We start from the raw sequence: 17,349 nt of genomic DNA, 5'->3' as shown, positions 1-17,349 counted from the left end.
ATAGCAAGAGGCTTGCAGGAGTCAGGAGCATCGGCAGGGGATGCCAGAAGGGGATAAGGGCTGCTCTGTGCACAACCAGTAAGTATAACATGTTTGTTATTTAAAAAAAAAATTGATTTACAATCACTTTAAGTTTTTCTAGTCTTTTTTAAACACTGGCCTTTGTCAGGCACAATATTACATTTAATATAATGTTTTTAACCTTACTGTCTTGTTTATTATACCCTTCTTTTTCATTTGTATAAACTGAGGAGAGGAATGTAATAATACAGTTGCCTTCTCCCTTATGCTTGTGACCAACTTTCCCTGATAATCTTTTATGGGGCCAATATGTTCTCATCTCGCCTTTGTATTATTAATATATTTATAAAAGGTTTGGGGATTTTAAACTCTCGTAAGCAATGTATATTTTGTAATCTATTTTTGCTGCCCTGATTGCACTCTTGAACTTCTAATTACATTCTTTGTAATTTTGAAATGGCAGTGGTGACCCTTCAGCTTTTTTTTTCTAAAGGACCATTTTTTTATCATGAATATGCCTGTTTACAATAGTGTTTACCCGCCCATGTTTAACACTTGTTCTTCTATATTTTTTGTCCATTTTAATGCACTGACAAATGCCATTGTTTGATCTAATTTAATGTCATGTAGGATAAAGCACAGGTTATTAAAGTTGGCTCTTTTGAAATTTAGTGTTCTTGTCCTACCCTCGCGTCTCCTATACTTATAATTTATGGCAAACGTAATTACTCTGTGATCACTTTTTCTCAAGTTATCCCTTACTTCCACATCTGCAATCAGCTCTATGTTGTTTGTAATTGTAGGTCCAGCAGAGCATTATTTATAAGATCATTATATCCTGATCTCAGGATACCCTTGTATAATGCACCATGAACTAACCATAAAACCATAACATACCAACACTGATGTATTTTGTATTTGTTTTTGCATAAAAGTAAATATAACACCATTGATCATAAAAAGACAAACACTATTATTCATTGTGTTTGCAGGTAAAAAAAAAATGCATCAGCCATGATGTGTATGCAGTAAATTTATATATATACATAAATATTTATTTTTATAACATATTCTAAAAACATGCATTTATGTTGATATATTGGAACAGTTTGCCAAGAAACTGTCTGGGAAGTGTTCAAGATCTTCTGGGACCGACTTCCGGACCAAGCTGAATATCAGCACTGGATGCATTTATGTGAAGAGGGCACCATGCCAGCGTTTGATATAGGGGAGAATTTCAGCAAGTCTGAAGACCATCACAAGTTGGTCAAACAGGTACACTATCATTGTATAGAGACATTTTTTATCAATCAATCAATGTGCTGCACTTCGAAACCAACCTTAAAACCTCCTTCCAAACAGATACTAGGGGGCTGATTTACTAAAGGCAAATGGACTGTGCACTTTGCAAAGTGCAGTTGCACTTTGCAAGTGCAGTTGCTCCACAGCTTAGTAAATTAGGTAAAGCTTCAATTTACAAAAAATACCCAATCACATGCAAGGAAAATTTAAAAAACAGCATTTTTGATTGCACATGACTGGATGATGGAAATCAGCAGAACTTCTGCTCATTTACTAAGTTTTGGAGCAACTGCACTTGCAAAGGGCAACTGCACTTTGCAAAGTGCACAATCTATTTTCCTTTAGTAAATCAATCCCAATGTATAACTCTATAATGCACTTATAATCAAGTGCTTATGTAATAAATCCAATGTGCAAATAACAAAACAAAAAAATAAAATAAATAAAAAAAAATATACAATATTGTCAACTTCTTATCTAACATTAAATCACAACAATCCCAATATCAGTGTTCATAAATAAAGTGACAAGTGAATATGTTCGAACAATACAGTCCTTGTTACATGGTATATCCTCAAATGAAAACCAAAAAATTGAAAAAACTATTTAAATAGTTGTTTATGTGGTCACCACTCCTGTGCAATCCTTACAAAACAAATAATGAAACAAAAAGTTGAAAAAAACATCCAATTTAAATTGTTGTGTATGTTGTCACCACTCCTTCGGTACAATCCATAAAAGTGCTCATCTCCTACAAAAAGTGATGGGAGTATGGGAGCAGGAGAAGTCCCTGCTGCTGATAATATCAGGTGATAAAGCATTAATTAGCTATAGGTTGTTCGCAAGGGTGTTTGATTATTTTTAATCAAGTGGTTATAATAATGCCCTCCTGCAGCAAGCAGGAAGCCCCTCATCCTTCTGCAGGAACCAATCCACTGCTTCAAAGCCATACTGACGGCATATAGCAGTGAAAAGGGATGCCATATCAGCTGTAACTATCCATCCATTGTAAATCCCCCAGCACATTGATAAATTGAGTGAAATCCTGCAAATAGAACAATGTTTGTGTTACAAGCAGTTGTAAGAATCCATCTATGTACTTCCCAATTCTACAAGTGACAGAATCTATATCATGTATTATTGGTCAACAATAAAAAAGGAGGAGGATAAGGAGGTGGAAGTTGGGATGCTGATAATATCTGTATCTGGAAAGCTTTAGCTTTATTTAACAAGTGCTATTTGACCATTCACATTTAGAGAGGGCCCTCATTCTCTGGTAAGAGGCTATGTGTGCTCACTAATGGTTGATGGTGTGGAAATATTACACTGAAGTCTGCTTTCTGGGCTTTTTTGAGAGTTTTCACAGTTGCTGGACTTTTTCATTGGGACTTTTGGAGGACTCTTTGCTTTTCATATAAGCACTATTTATATGTGTTTTGAGCGCTGCACTTTATTGCTATATATGTTTTGAATGTCAACAAATTGTGTACGCTGCTGTTGGTTAGGTTAGAGGTCCAAGCACAGGTCTAATTGTAACCCCATGAAATTAACTGGTTTTCTCCAGTAATTTGCTATAAATTGTGATCAGATCCTCATCTAAGCCACAATAGACAAACACAAAGTACTTAAGATGATAACACACAAACGATTCTAATTTCTAGTGTCTTTATTGAACATACCCCTTGAACATTCACAGTGCTGGAGGAAAAAGTAGGTGAACCCACAGACTAGTAACTTCAACAAAAGATAATTGGATTCAGTAGTTTGCACACCCAGGGTCCAATAATTAAATTATTTTGGAGGTGGGGTTTAGAGATACTTTAATTGATAAAAGATACTCAGACATTTTAAGATTGCTGTTCATAAGAAGGATCGTCTGATCTTAACTATGCCCCGCAAAAAAGAGCTCTCTGAAGACATACAATCAAGAGTAGTTGATCTGCATAATCCTGGAAAGGGATACAAAGCAATCTCAAAGTGTTTAGGTATCCATCAACTGACAGTTAAACAAGTTGTCCATAAATGGAGATAGTTTAGATCTGTGGCTACTCTTCCTAGAAGTGGGCACCCAGTCAAGATGACTCCCAAGGCACAACTTGCCTGAAGTTTGCCAAAGAGCACCTTGGAAAACCACAATGCTACTGTGAAAATGATTTGTGGATTGGATGAAACAAAAGTTTAATTGTTTGGGAAGAATACCAAGCATTATGTATGCTGCAAAATGGTCACAGCTTACCAAAATCAAAAAATCATCCTGACACTGAAGTATGTGGAGGGAACATAATTATTTGGGCTTGCTTCTTTACCTCAGGGCCTGGACCACTTGTTATCATTGAGGAGAAAATTGATTCTCAAAATATATTACAGCTCTCTGTCAGCAAGTAGTAAAAGTAGTAAAAGTTGGGTGATGCAACGGGACAATGATTCTAGCAATTGAAGTAAATCCGCCACAGACTGGCTTCAGAAAAAAAAAAACAATGTGCCTTTTGCAGTGGTCCCATCAGACCCCAGACCTTAACCCCAAAGAGATGCTGTGGAATGACCAAGAGAGCCGTTCACACCAGACATCCTACACATGTGTCTGAGCTAAAGCAGTTTTGTTAAGAGGAATGGTCAAAATTCATCCTGAATTATGTGCAAGTCTGATCCAGAGCTACTGAAAGTTCTTAATTGAAATCATTGCTGTCAAAAGAGGTTTGACCACCTATTAACTCCAAGGGTTCACTTACTTTTTCCTTCAACACTGTCAATACTTAATGGGTCTGTTTAACTAAGACACAAGAAATTAGATTTTTTTGTGTGTTTTCTGCTGAGGCACTTTGTTTTTGTCTATTTTTGTGACTTAAATGGGCTCAGTAATGTAGATATTTGCCAGCACACCAGGGATCTTTGATTTTGTCAAAACGTTTTTTTATTAAAGAAAGATCACCTCACAAAACAGTGTAGTGCAAGGTTTTGGAGTCATGCAGGACCCCCCTTTTGTCAGGCATGTTAGATGAGCTCAGATTACAATTTATGGCAAATGACTGCAGAAAACCAGTTAGTTCCAAGGGGTTCACATACTTTTACCAGGGTATTCACATATTTTTTTCTTGCCGCTGTATTCTAATATGGATATACACTATATTACCAAAAGTATTGGGACGCTTGCCTTTACACATACATAACCTTTAATGGCATCCCAGTCTTAGTCTGTAGGGTTTATTATTGAGTTGGTCCACCCTTTGAAGCTATAACAGCTTTAACTCTTCTTTGAAAGGGTGTCCACATGGTTTAGGAGTGTGTCTATGGGAATGTTTGACCATTCTTCCAGAAGCGCATTTGTGAGGTCAGGCACTGATGTAGACGAGAAGGCCTGGCTCCCAGTCTCCACTCTAATTCAACCCAAACATGTTCTATCGGGTTGAGATCAGGACTCTGTGCAGGCCAATCAAGTTCCTCCATCCCAAACTCACTCATCCGTGTCTTTATGGACCTTGTTTGTGTACTGGTGCGCAGTCATGTTGGAACAGGAAGGGGCCATCCCCAAAATGTTCCCTCAAAGTTGGGAGCATGAAATTCTCCAAAATGTCTTGATATTCTGATGCCTTAAGAGTTATTTTCACTTGAACTAAGAGGCCAAGCCTAACCCCTAAACAAAAACTTGACTGGCCTGCTCAACCCAATAGAACACCTTTGGGATGAATTAGATTGGAGACTGTGAGCCAGGCTTTCTTGTCCACATCAGTGGCTGACCTCACAAATGTGCATCTGGAAGAATGGTCAAACATTACCATAGACACACTTCTAATCCTTGTGGACAGCCTTCCCAGAAGAGTTAAAGCTGTTATAGCTGCAAAGGGTGGGCCAACTCAATATTGAACCCTACAGACTAAGACTGGGATACCATTAAAGTTCATGTGCGTGTAAAGACAGGTGTCCCAATACTTTTGGTAATATAAATTATTTAAAATGATAATTCGTCACATCTTAGCAGAACATGATGAATGTGAGAATTATGCAAATACTTTGGGATTGTTTTTTTAAATTAGTAAAGACTTCCCACGTCCTATGTTTTTGATTACCCTTGTACATAACTGGGCATTTAACCACTTCAGTACTAGCTTTTATTTACATCTTCATTACCAGGCTATTTTTCAGTTTTTAGTGCTGTGATAGTTGGATAGGCAATCACTAGGTCATACAACACTGCACCAAAGTGAATGCAATATTGTTTTTTGGAGGCAGATAAAGCTTTCTTTTGGTGGTATCAAACGTTTTTAAAAAGACTTTCCCTGACTTTCTGTTAGAAACATATAAAAAATTAAAAAGCTCAGACAGCACAGAAACCTCCAAGATGACGCCTTTGTGGAAAGTAGACACCCTGAGGTGAACTCATTTTTGTGACAATTTTTTGGAAATAAAAAAACAAGCTGGTATCGAGGTGGTAAAACATAAAGTTTGGTAATGGTGCATTAGATACAGCACATAACTATTGTACAGTACACATAGGAGGAGGAGATGTCACACACAGAGGGAGGAGGGGTTAATATACAGGTCACATACAGTGGGAGAATGAAGATGCAGGGTTAATGTGCAGGCTAAGGGAGGTGACCATATTATAATACAGGAACTACAGAGACAGGATGGAGATATGATGTTTGGTGGAATGTGAGTGAAAGGTTTAAATATAAATTCCACAAAAACATTTATTAATCCCCAACCCCACCTTGAAGCTGGGTTCACACTATTGTAAATTGAATGTGGGTTTCCCGCATCCAATTCGCATGTCAGGAGTTTGTCACCGACTCTCGATGGAGCCAGTTCACATATCTCCGGAGCGGCTCCAGTGCAAATTGCACAGGAGTCCTGTGCGTCTCCTGGTCCATTTCAGGTCTGAATTCAGCCAAAAATTCCGGCTGAAATCGGACCTGGAACGGTGCACCAGTGGGAACCCAGCCTAAATCTGCTGCCCCCTATGATCCCTTCAATCATTAAATTCTCCTTCTTGCCTTTCCTCTGTTGTGTAAGAATGGGGAAAACCCTCATATGTAAGCACTGGAAGTGTTAACATTTGTGAACACTGTGATTGGCCCACACATCGATCACAAGGCACAGAGCCACTTTAATTGGCTCTGTACATTTTGCTTGTGATCTAAACAAAAGCTCAATCACAGGCATTGTATGTATGGTGTGAGCACAAGTAGTAAACAGTGCCATTTTAAATGGTGATCCATAAATACGTGAGTACCAACCCACTGGTTTAAAACAAGTTAAGATGAGCAGACTTTCACCTTTTTCCCTAAGATAAGTGAATTCTCTCTATTCTTTAAGTACATCAAGACATTTGTTCTATGTATGCAGTGCTGCTCAGGACATTATATTTTAATACTTTGAGCTAAGAAACCTATCTTATGTTATCTAATCTTATCAATTTAAATTATCAGTGCATTCTAATCTTCTGTGGATTACAACAGCAGCATTGCCAATGCAATAATATTTTTGAGTTTTTTTAAATAGTGGGTAATTGCTTTGATACAATTTTTTTGTTTATGTTGTTAATAAGCCTTTTGTGATTATTATTATTTTCTTGCAGAAACTGTCTCTCACTAAACATGCAGAAAGCACGTAAGTTACAGTTATTAACATTTATAGTACAAGTGAACTTTTCCCCAAATAAGATTACCACCACTGGGTTTATATCCTACTATCCTATACAGCAGGGGTCTTCAAATAATGGCCCTCCAGTTGTTCAGGAACTACAATTCCCATCATGCCTAGTCTTGTCAATGAATGTCAGAGTTTTACAATGCCTCATGGGATGTGTAGTTCCGCCACAGCTGGAGGGCCGTAGTTTGAGGATCCCTGCTATACAGTATATGCTCAGTGGTCCAAGCTCTTAGTCTCCAGTGGAACTATGTTGGTGAATGCTCACAGTGAAAATGGTCCAGTCTGACACTGAGCCTACATACATATTTCCACATTAGGCAAGTATCACTGTGGAGATACAAATTGGTAGGGTGTAGGGATTACACTTTGAGAAGGGACCAGGAATTATCCTGCAGAACGGGCACATAATTACATTCAATAAAAACAAAAAAGAAGTGAGCGCTGTACAGTTAATAAGCAGCGAGCACACAAAAAGGTGAACATACAACCTCCAAAAGATAATGCAACAACAAGTGATGTGCAGCGCTCCACTCTGATTAGCATACAAAAGTCCTGTTATATATATAAAGTAGATTTAGTCCCAAAATATAAAATTCATAACTCCGTGACTTAAAGAAATCTTCTGTGTACTCAAAAGTAGTTCCAATGATAGGTGAGATGTGTCAAACCACTCACCAGAAAACAGAAAATATCTAGCATCAAGTAAAAGCACTTCACCTTGTATTGAAGGCCCCTAAGTCCAACCGAACAGGATGCCGCAGAGGGACTTCTTACCCATTTTAATAAGGCTTTTCATACGTATGGGAAATGTGAGTTTTTAATTCGCTTGCAACTTACCATTAAAAGTATATTTACAGTCTGCATTTAGAGGCACCTCTGTAACTGTTTCTTTTTCAAGGCATACAATTGTTTGCTATCTGGTGAGTGTTTAGATTTGTGGAGGTGCACGGTCGTGACAGGCCATTTCCAAGCACATTGGGTGAAGTGCTTTTATTTGATGCTAGATATCTTCTGTTTTCTGGTGAGTGGTTTGACACATCACACCTAGTATTGGAACTACTTTTAAGTACACCGAAGATTTCTTTAAGTCACTTTACAGATCTTATATTTTGGGGCTATATCTACTGTTTATAACAGGATTAACAGGACTTTTGTTTACTAATCACAGTGGAGCAATGCACACCACTTGTTATATATTATTACATCTACTGATTTGCTTGAAATTGAGAAACTGTTTCAAGCCTCTTTATTTTGGTAAAATTACACTTACTTATTAATAATACATTTTCATATGCTAAACATTACCTATTATTTTAACAACTTACCATCCAATGTTACTTATTAGTTATATATGTATATTTTTTTATATTTTAAGTTCTTGCACTGACTGGACTTGTGGGTAAGTACTTAAGCCTATCGATTTCCTCAGCTCTGCACTCTTTTTTGTTGTTAGTTTGTCAAGGATAAATATGCATCAGTTAAGTTTTTGGTAAATAAGTTAGTTCTCAGAATTTTGATTTAAGGGGGGCTGTTTCACCCTTTACTCTGGGTTTTGTTTGGTTTGAGTCATACACAATAGCCATGCATGCATGATGTATTTCCATGGACCAACACTGCACTGGCATAGATTTTGGATTTAGAGTTTTGTGTCACTTGACCTCTTCAATTATTGACTCCAAATTCTTCTGTGTCACTAAAGTACAATAGTGTATTTTAAGTAGGTAGATTTTCTGAGTCAATACTGGTAATGGCATTTTCCTCATTTAAATCAACTCTGTTTCTGACCTTACGAATGTAGAAAAGGTAGGATCTGCAAATTAAGGTACTCAACTGTCCCGCTGTCTGCATTCCTTTGGTTTCTTGCAGGGAAATTGCCTGTTTATTGGCATGCAGTGTCAGATGTTTGTTCTTTCATTGTGCACTGTAGTTTCTTCCACCAGGCCCTGCGTCACTATAGGACACAGTAGTGAGGTGGTGATCAGCAGTAGGAAGTGCAGCTCACAGCGGGGTAGTAGTAGCTCTTGAACAGAGTGAAGACCAGAGGAATGGGCATTGGAATAATTTAGTATAGTGTATCTTCTTTTGTAGGTTTTCTATGTGTACATTTCTTTAAGTTAGCAACAGTCACTTTAAGATTAAGACACATACATACAGTATGCTTGCTCTGTCATATTTCTATTATTGTATTGTACAGATCTGTAGGTTTCTTCTTAGTAATGGTATCTGAATTTTACCCTAATTAACCTGGTTCATCAACAACTACTGACATAAAATATTAGGCACACTTTAATTTATGGTTTGTTATAGTCATGGTCAAAAATATTGGCACCCCTGCATTTCTGTCAGATATTGCACCACTTCACCCAGAACAATGTTGAAATTACAAATGTTAAGCATTGTCATGTTTATTTCTTTTGTTTGTATTGGTATTGCACAAAAAAGTGGAGAAACAAAAGCCAAATCTGTCACATTTCATGCAAAACACCGAAAAGAAATTGAACAAAATAAATTGGCACCTTCCCAAAATTGTAAGAAATAATCGCATTGCAAGTTTGTGATGCTCCTGCAATTTGTAATTAAACTCAACTGTGCTGACAATATAAAAATCACACTGGCAATCAGTTAAAATGGTGGAAAAATCAACATGCGGCGCATGGAGAAGAGAAAGAATAGCAAAGAATTGTCTGAGGATTTGAGAACAAAAATTTTGGAAAAGCATGGACAATCTCAAGGTTGCAAGCCCATCTCCACAAATCTTAATGTTCCTGTGTCCACTGTGTGCAAAATTGTCAAGAAGTTTACAGCCCATGGCACTGTAGCTAATATCCCTGGATGTTAGCGAAAGAGAAAAATTGATCAAAGAGTTTGCCAAAACTTAACCGAGGAAGCCAAAATCCTTTTGGGAGAATGTGCTGTGGACAGATGAAACAAAATTACAGCTTTTTGGTAAAGCCCATGATTCTACTGTTTTCAGAAGAAGAAATTAGGCCTTTAACTCAGGGCTCAAAAAAATACCAGGCGTCAGGTCTCCATGGTGACTAGAAATTACGTCCTGGCACCTGGGCTTTTGCCAGTGACAGGTGCTTCAGCTCAGCTGCCATTACAAGGCAGGCTGCAGGGCACCTCTATCCTCATAGGGAATGTGATTAACAGGGATGAAGACGCCCCGAGGATGGAGAAGGAAGAGAGCGGCACGGCAGCCGCTGACACAGTGGGAAGAGCGAATGGCCAGCAGAGTCCAGTAAAGTTAGGGGATCCCTGGCGGCCGGTCATCCCCGCTGCTGCTGCCTCCCTCCCTCGAGGTATTGCTGGAGCAGCCTGAGGGAGTCAGAGGCCTGGCACAGGGATGTTGGGGTTCCGAAGTACACGGTTTTCCTGGCATCACAATGCCCTACATCAGTGGCATAGCATGACAGAAGTCAGCCACAGAAGGCAGCGGAGGGAATGGAAAGAGAACAGGCACTTGGAGCGGAGCAGCCATTCATGCTATTCAGATAATCGGAGCCAGGGGGCCGAGGGAGGGGGGGGGGGCTCATTGCCACATCCACCATCTCTCCTCTACAAAAGATGTGCTGCGAGAGGGGAACTATCTGAGCTCCAATGTCTGGGGGGATTAGCAGATGTAATGTTGGAAAAGGTTCCATCTGTGTTATTGCGGCTGCTACTGTGAAGGAATGGAGGGTAGTGTGGGCTCATCTCCCAGTTAAGATCTGATGGGGGGATCGGAGTGCCACTATCTGATTTATACCATCTGGGGGTTAGGAGATGGCTGGCAGGATTTCTGTCTGATGTTCTGTGCCAAGGGGGGCAGCTCCACCTGCACCTTGCCCTGGCCATGCTTGCGCACCTGAGATCTCCTCTCCTCTCCTCTCCTCTCCGCTCCTTCTCTCTGCCATGGCATGGATCATATTATGGGGGTTCAGGGCTGGGCCAGCTCACTGGAGTTAGAGGAGCAGGACACCAGTATGAAAGGGTCCCCCCGAGCCTGCAATCTTCAAAAGGTCCTGTGCTGAGCAAATTGGAACTCTAACATTTATATAATAAAGGACCAGTCCATATATCAGCAGCCATCACAATGTCCTTGACTAGATGCATGTCTGATTCGGAGATCTCGCAAGGAGCTCCCCACTCCTAGTACAGTAATCTACCCACTGAGCTATTGTGTTCTGACAGGAGATGATCCCCCAGCCAGAACACATTGGTCAGCACTCTTAGCCATTGGCTGAGAACACTGATTGGATGCCAGTCGGCAGACCTTTTTCAGTCATGCCCTCTTCGACAGAAGCTAGCCGTTTCGCAGGCTTCTGGCTACATAAGAGAAGGAGTTTTGTCATTAAAAGCTTTGTAGTTAAAAAAAAACTGGCTCCTAACTTTTTTAGCTGGCTCCTAGATTCAAACCAATTTTCTCAAGCCCTGCTTTAACCACTTCTTGACCGGAAGGATTTGCCCCCTTAATGACCAGGCCGTATTTTGCGATTCGGCACTGAATTACTTTAATGGACAATTGCGCGGTCATGCGACGCTGTACCTAAATAAAATTGATGTTCTTTTTTCCCACAAAAAGAGCTTTCTTTTGGTGGTATTTGATCACCTGTGAGATTTTTTATTTGTTGCGCTATAAATAAAAAAATAGCGACAATTCTGAAAAAAAAACAATATTTTTCACATTCTGCTATACAACATTCCCCAAAAAAAATTAAAAAATCAAAATTTTTTAACATTGTAGGCCAATTTGTTTTCTGCTACATATTTTTGGTAAAAAAAAATCGCAATAAGCGTATTTTGATTGGTTTGCGCAAAAGGTATGGTGTCTACAAACTAGGGGAAAGATTTATGTCATTTTTATTGTTTTTCTTTTTTTTTACTAGTAATGGCGGCGATCTGCGATTTTTTGCAGGACTGCGACATTGCGGCGGACTGATCGGACCCCTGACTGACATTTTTTACACTTTTGGGGGGACCAGTGACATTACTACAGTAATCAGTGCTAAAAATATGCACTGTTACTGTTATAATGACACTGGCAGGGAAGGGGTTAACACTGTGGGGGAGTGTTTCTAACTGTATGGGAGATGGGCTTGTGAAATGATCACAGAGACCTGTGTTCCTATATAGAAGGATCACAGGAGCTCTGTGATCATTCCATGGAGAAAAACGGTCAGCTGTGTTTACAACAGCTGACCGTTCTTCTCTCTCAGCGGGGAACGGTCGCGGGTGTCAAGTGGCAATCGGAGCTGCCTGCCCTGTGCATTGGCTTCCCCGCTGATGAGTGGGGGGCGGGAGCATGCCGCAGACGGCGCGCGCTTGCATCCTAGCTGCCTGCGCGCGACTGACGTATACCCATGGTAGTTCGCGCAGGAGGGGCTGCCTGCTGCAGTATAAATGCGACGGGTGGTTTTTAAGTGGTTACTAACTTCCGCCTGCCGTATAGTAAAATGGAATCTCCTCTCGTTCTGGGACGACATCATATGACAGAGTGTGAGGCGAAGAGAGCCATTCAGCAGCATCTCCTCACAGGGGAGACTGTACAGGTAGTCAGTGCACTATAAATAAATATATATGGGTACGCTTAACTAAAAAAAAGGGGGGGGTGGCTGCACTTGAACTCTAAGAACAGTAGAATAGGAAATAAACAATAAAAAAAAGAGTGCGCTCTACCTGTGCTGGTGCTTCATATGGATCAAGCCATAAATCCACACCATATATCATACATTGTGCATCAAACCTACAAAAGTATGTGACACAATAAGTGGTAATTCCAAATAGTGTGAAGAAAAGAATAAATCCACAAAGTCCCTCCACAGATGTGCTGGGTATAAGGACTTAAAGAATAATGGTGTGGATTTATGGCTTGATCCATATGAAACACCAGCACAGGTAGAGCGCACTCTTTTTTTTATTGTTTAATCAGTGCACTGCCAGTCTGTGCCCATGAGTGATACCAATCAGTGACCATCAGATACATCAGTGCTGCCTTTCAGTGCCCATCATTGCCTGCTTAACAGTGCCACCCATTAGTGACACCAATCAGTGCTGCCTTTCAGTGCCCATCACTCAGTGCCTGCTTAACAGTGCTGCCTATCAGTGCCCATTAGTGCTACCTATCAGTGCCAGCTATCAGTGTTCATCAGTGGCGCATATCAGTGCCACCTATCATTGCCCAAACATGCGGCATGTTAGTAAATCTACATCAGGCCCTTCAGTGCCGCCTAATCAGCGCACATTAGTGAAGGAGAAAAAATACTTATTTACAAAATTTTCTGACAACTACTGTAAGAAAAACTTTTTTTTTCAAAACTTTTGATATTTATTCATATTTTAAGCAAAAAATAAAAAACCCAGTGGTGATTCAATACCACCAAAAGAAAGCTCTATTTATGCAATTGTCATTCAAGATGTGACAGCCCAGAAAGCTGAAAATTGGCCTGGGCAGGAAGGGGGTGAAAGTGGCTAGTATTGAAGCGTTTAAAGAAAAGAACACAGTCCCTACAGTCAAACATTGCGGCGGTTCACTGATGTTTTGGGGGTTGCTTTGCTGCTTCAGCCAGTGGATGGTTTTACTGTGTGGATTGCATTATTAAATCTAAAGATAGCAAAGAATTTTGGGGTGTAATGTAGGGCCCAGTGTCAGAAAGTTGGGTCTCCATCAGAGGTAATGGGTCTTACAGCAGGACAATGATCCAAGGCACACGTCAAAAAGCACCCAGAAATGGTTTAAGACAAAGCGCTGGAGAGTAAAGAACTGGCCAGCAATGAGTCCAGATCTAAATCCCATAGAGCACCTGTGGAGAGGTCTCAAAACAGCAATTGGGAAAAGGAACCCTTCCAATCTGAGGGACCTGAAGAATTTGGCAAAAGAAGAGTGGTCCAAACTTCAAGCAGAGAGGCATAAGAAACTCATTGATGGTTACAGGAAGGGATTGATTTAATTTATATTTTCCACTGTGTATGCTACTAAATATTAAATCAAGAGTGCCAATAATTTTGTCCAGTCCATTTTTGGAGTTTTGCGTGAAATGTGTCAGATTTGGCCTTTTATGTCATACCAATACAAACAAAAGAAATAAACACAACAATGCCTAAACATTTGTAATTGCAACAATTTTCTGGGCGAAGTGGTGCATTATTTGACAGAAATACAGGGGTGCCAATATTTTTGGCTGTGACGATCTGACAGGTAGGCTTGCAAAAAGAAAAAAGAAACCAGGCACAACCAGACATTTATAACAATGTTTATATTAAGGTCATCCTATCCCTTTCTCAGGTATTTAAAAAAATGTAAACAACGAAGCTAGTTTCTCTTTAGAGAGGTATCAAACCCAAAACCAAAAGTGTTTTATTTTGCAGTTTACCAATCATTAGATGTGATGGCTGCAATTGTTTTCTTTTCCAGGCTTTTTTCCCCCTCTGTTTTCACTTGATGATCTGGCCAGTAACACACCTCTTGTATTAGCGTGCCTCCACTTTGGATGAAGGAGCACAGGGGCACCTTTGGCCAGCAGCATGGCCAGTCTAGTGGGAGGGGAGTATTAGATGTTCTAGCAGATTTAAATACACACGACATTGAAGCCATTGAAGACATTCCAGCTCGCACTGCAGTTACACAAGCAGTTACAGCAACAGTGTGTTTTCCTTTGGGATATAGGTTTTACATGAATCAACAAAAGGCGATCATTGTAAGTACCCTTGTCAGTGGTAAATGGTTTGTCTTATCCCTGTAAACTGAAACACCTGAATCAGAGCTTGTTCTGTTAAAAAACAACAGACTTACTGGCTAGATCACCAGATGAAAATAAAGGAGAGAAAGCCTTAAAGTGTTACCAAATCCACAGCAGTAAAACCAGTCTGCATATGCAGTAAAGCATGCTTGTTATACTCACTGTGGAACCCAAGGGGTTAATCCTGCAAAGTATGTAAAAAGGCTGTTTGACCCTGTCTTCTCTGATCCTCCCCTTCTTTCACAGTCCCTAATCCATCTCCTGATAGCACAGAGCCCTGGAGGCACTCTGCACATGCTCATTTTGTAGTGTATTGTTAGATAGTTTTTTTTTTTGTTTCTTGGGAGAGTGCATGTGATCAGCACAGGGCCAATCAGCACTGTCTAGACAGAGGGTCAGGGGTCCTGCAGCCTCATAGGACAATCAGAGTAGAATGAAAACTTTTCCTACAAGCTTTAACCAGACACTGATAGAAGTCACAAGACTGCTATATACTGCTGATGAGAAAAGGTATTTAGCAGTTTATATTTACTAAAACTATTGCATTCCCATGTTCTGTGTACTGTGGGAGACCAGATATAGTGAATGCAGGGTCCTAGGTTTTGTAGCACTTTAAAGCCACTGTTAAGGAAAGATATTTTTTTACCTTATTGTATTCCCTGCATCAAGGTAAAAAAATGGCCCAGTATTTGCATCCATCCCCTCCAAATACTTATCTAAGTCCTCACTCCATCAAGCGCTTTGCTAGACCTGTTTGTAATGGCTCTCTCCTCTCTCTCCGTGCACTTGCAGGGCAGAAGAAACGGTGGGAGCTTATGCCTCCTGCTGCTGTTAATCAAATCCTATGAGGAGTAAGTGGGGGGCAGGACGAGCCACACTGTGTGTGTTATTGGATGCACACAGCGTGGCTCGGAAGCGAGACTCCAAGGCCCACTACCGTAGGAAGTGGCTTCCTATGGTGGAAGGAGCCAAGAGCGCCGGTGGGAAACCACAGAAGAGGAGGTTTAGGGCCACTCTGTCCAGTACCATTACACAGAGCAAGAAAGTATACCATGTTTATTGTTTAAAAAACTTTACTTTACAACCACTTTAAAAAGAAAACAAATGCACTCATCAAATCTAAGAATTGGTAAGCTGCAATAACATGAATATAGGCTTTTGGGATTAATACCACTTTAACCTCCTAGGCGGTAATCCCGAGCGTGACTCGGGGTTGGTTTTTCATATCAGGAGCGGTAACCCCGAGTCACGCTCGGGGTGGATTGCAGAGAGCGCAGCGGTGTTCTCTTACCTTATCCTGGCGATCCAGCGATGATCTCTCATTGCTGTGACCGCCAGCTGAGTCCCGCCGCTCCTCTGTCCCTCCGTCGGTGTGATCACTTCCTAGTTCCGTTCCCTGCAGCAGCAATGCTGCATGGGAGCGGAACTAGGGAGGGAAATTCAAAAAAAAAAAAAAAAAAACGTTGCACAAAACACATTTTGTATTATATATATATATATATATATATATATATATATATATATATATATATATATATATATATGCATATAAATATATGTGTATATATATATATATATATATATATATATATATATATATGCACACACACACATATATATATATATATAAAATTATATTATTGATACAATTATAATTCATGCGTTATATATTATATATATATATATATATATATATATATATATATATATATATATATATACACACATATATCTATAATATATAATGCATGAATTATAATCTAATCAATAATATAATTTTATTATATATATTATATATTAAATAATAAAATAATATTATTGATTCGATTATAATTCACATGTTTGTGTTTCAAATTTATCACATCTGGGATGTCTACTAGAGTCTTGTTTTGGTCAGGTTTAAGTCAGTAATTACTAAGAATTGTAGGCCTATAATACATAACGCCAAATTTCCATGAAAACAATTGTACCGCTTTTGGTATGTAATTCCTGACAGAATCATACCGCCAGGGAGGTTAAATGAAGCCCAATCCTCAATGCTATGTTTTCTAACATTGCTTTAGTTCTTCCCCAAATAACCCAGTTGCTGTCCTGCCCGTGATTGCTCTGTATTTAGCCAGAGAACAGAATAAATACTTTTGTGCATAGTATTATCAGAACGGGTTTGCTGTTTGCAATGCATATCTGAATAAAATGTAATGAAGTATGTTGTTTTACCCCAGCATTGCTCAAGGCATGTCCATCTCTTTGTTTAAACATAAAATAAAGATACCTTGCAGTACCCCCTGTTTAAATAGTGATAGGAGTTACCAGTAGAAGAAACCTATATACAACATCTTAATTATGCTCCATGAAGCCACATGCAGTTAATCCATGTAAGCAGAAATTAGTCTAATTGGCTGAGTAAATATCTTTAGGTCAAATGCTATTTACTTGTCAAAAAGATGTAATCCCACGCTAAATAACCCACCAGCTGTTATATCGTATAGATGCTTAGATTGCTCTACATTGTAAAAAGCTTGGGAATTCCTAGCGCATATTGCCTGCCTGATGTAATGTCAGAAAATATATATATATATTTTTTAATAGGGTTTCAAAATATTTTTAAGCTGAGTATAGATAATATATTGTAGCTGGATGAGTCTCTGAATTGATCAGA

At 39.5% G+C, this 17,349-nt stretch overlaps 1 protein-coding gene across 1 annotated transcript in view; it reads left to right on the top strand.

Moving 5' to 3' along the window:
* The window catches only part of IMPG2 (interphotoreceptor matrix proteoglycan 2), a gene marked incomplete at its 5' end in the record, with an annotated part of 93,670 nt that overhangs the window by 42,567 nt on the left and 33,754 nt on the right, over positions 1–17,349 (top strand). Inside the window, 3 exons of the mRNA XM_082245046.1 lie at positions 1,130–1,296; positions 6,899–6,930; positions 8,348–8,371. Coding sequence (XP_082101172.1) covers positions 1,130–1,296; positions 6,899–6,930; positions 8,348–8,371 — 223 coding nt within the window. The remainder of the gene's footprint in view (positions 1–1,129; positions 1,297–6,898; positions 6,931–8,347; positions 8,372–17,349) is intronic.

The sequence above is a fragment of the Pelophylax lessonae genome, assembly GCF_965119305.1.
Source record: "Pelophylax lessonae genome assembly, chromosome: 2".
In the NCBI taxonomy this organism is placed as follows: domain Eukaryota; kingdom Metazoa; phylum Chordata; class Amphibia; order Anura; family Ranidae; genus Pelophylax; species Pelophylax lessonae.
This window is presented reverse-complemented; position numbering and strand designations above follow the sequence as displayed.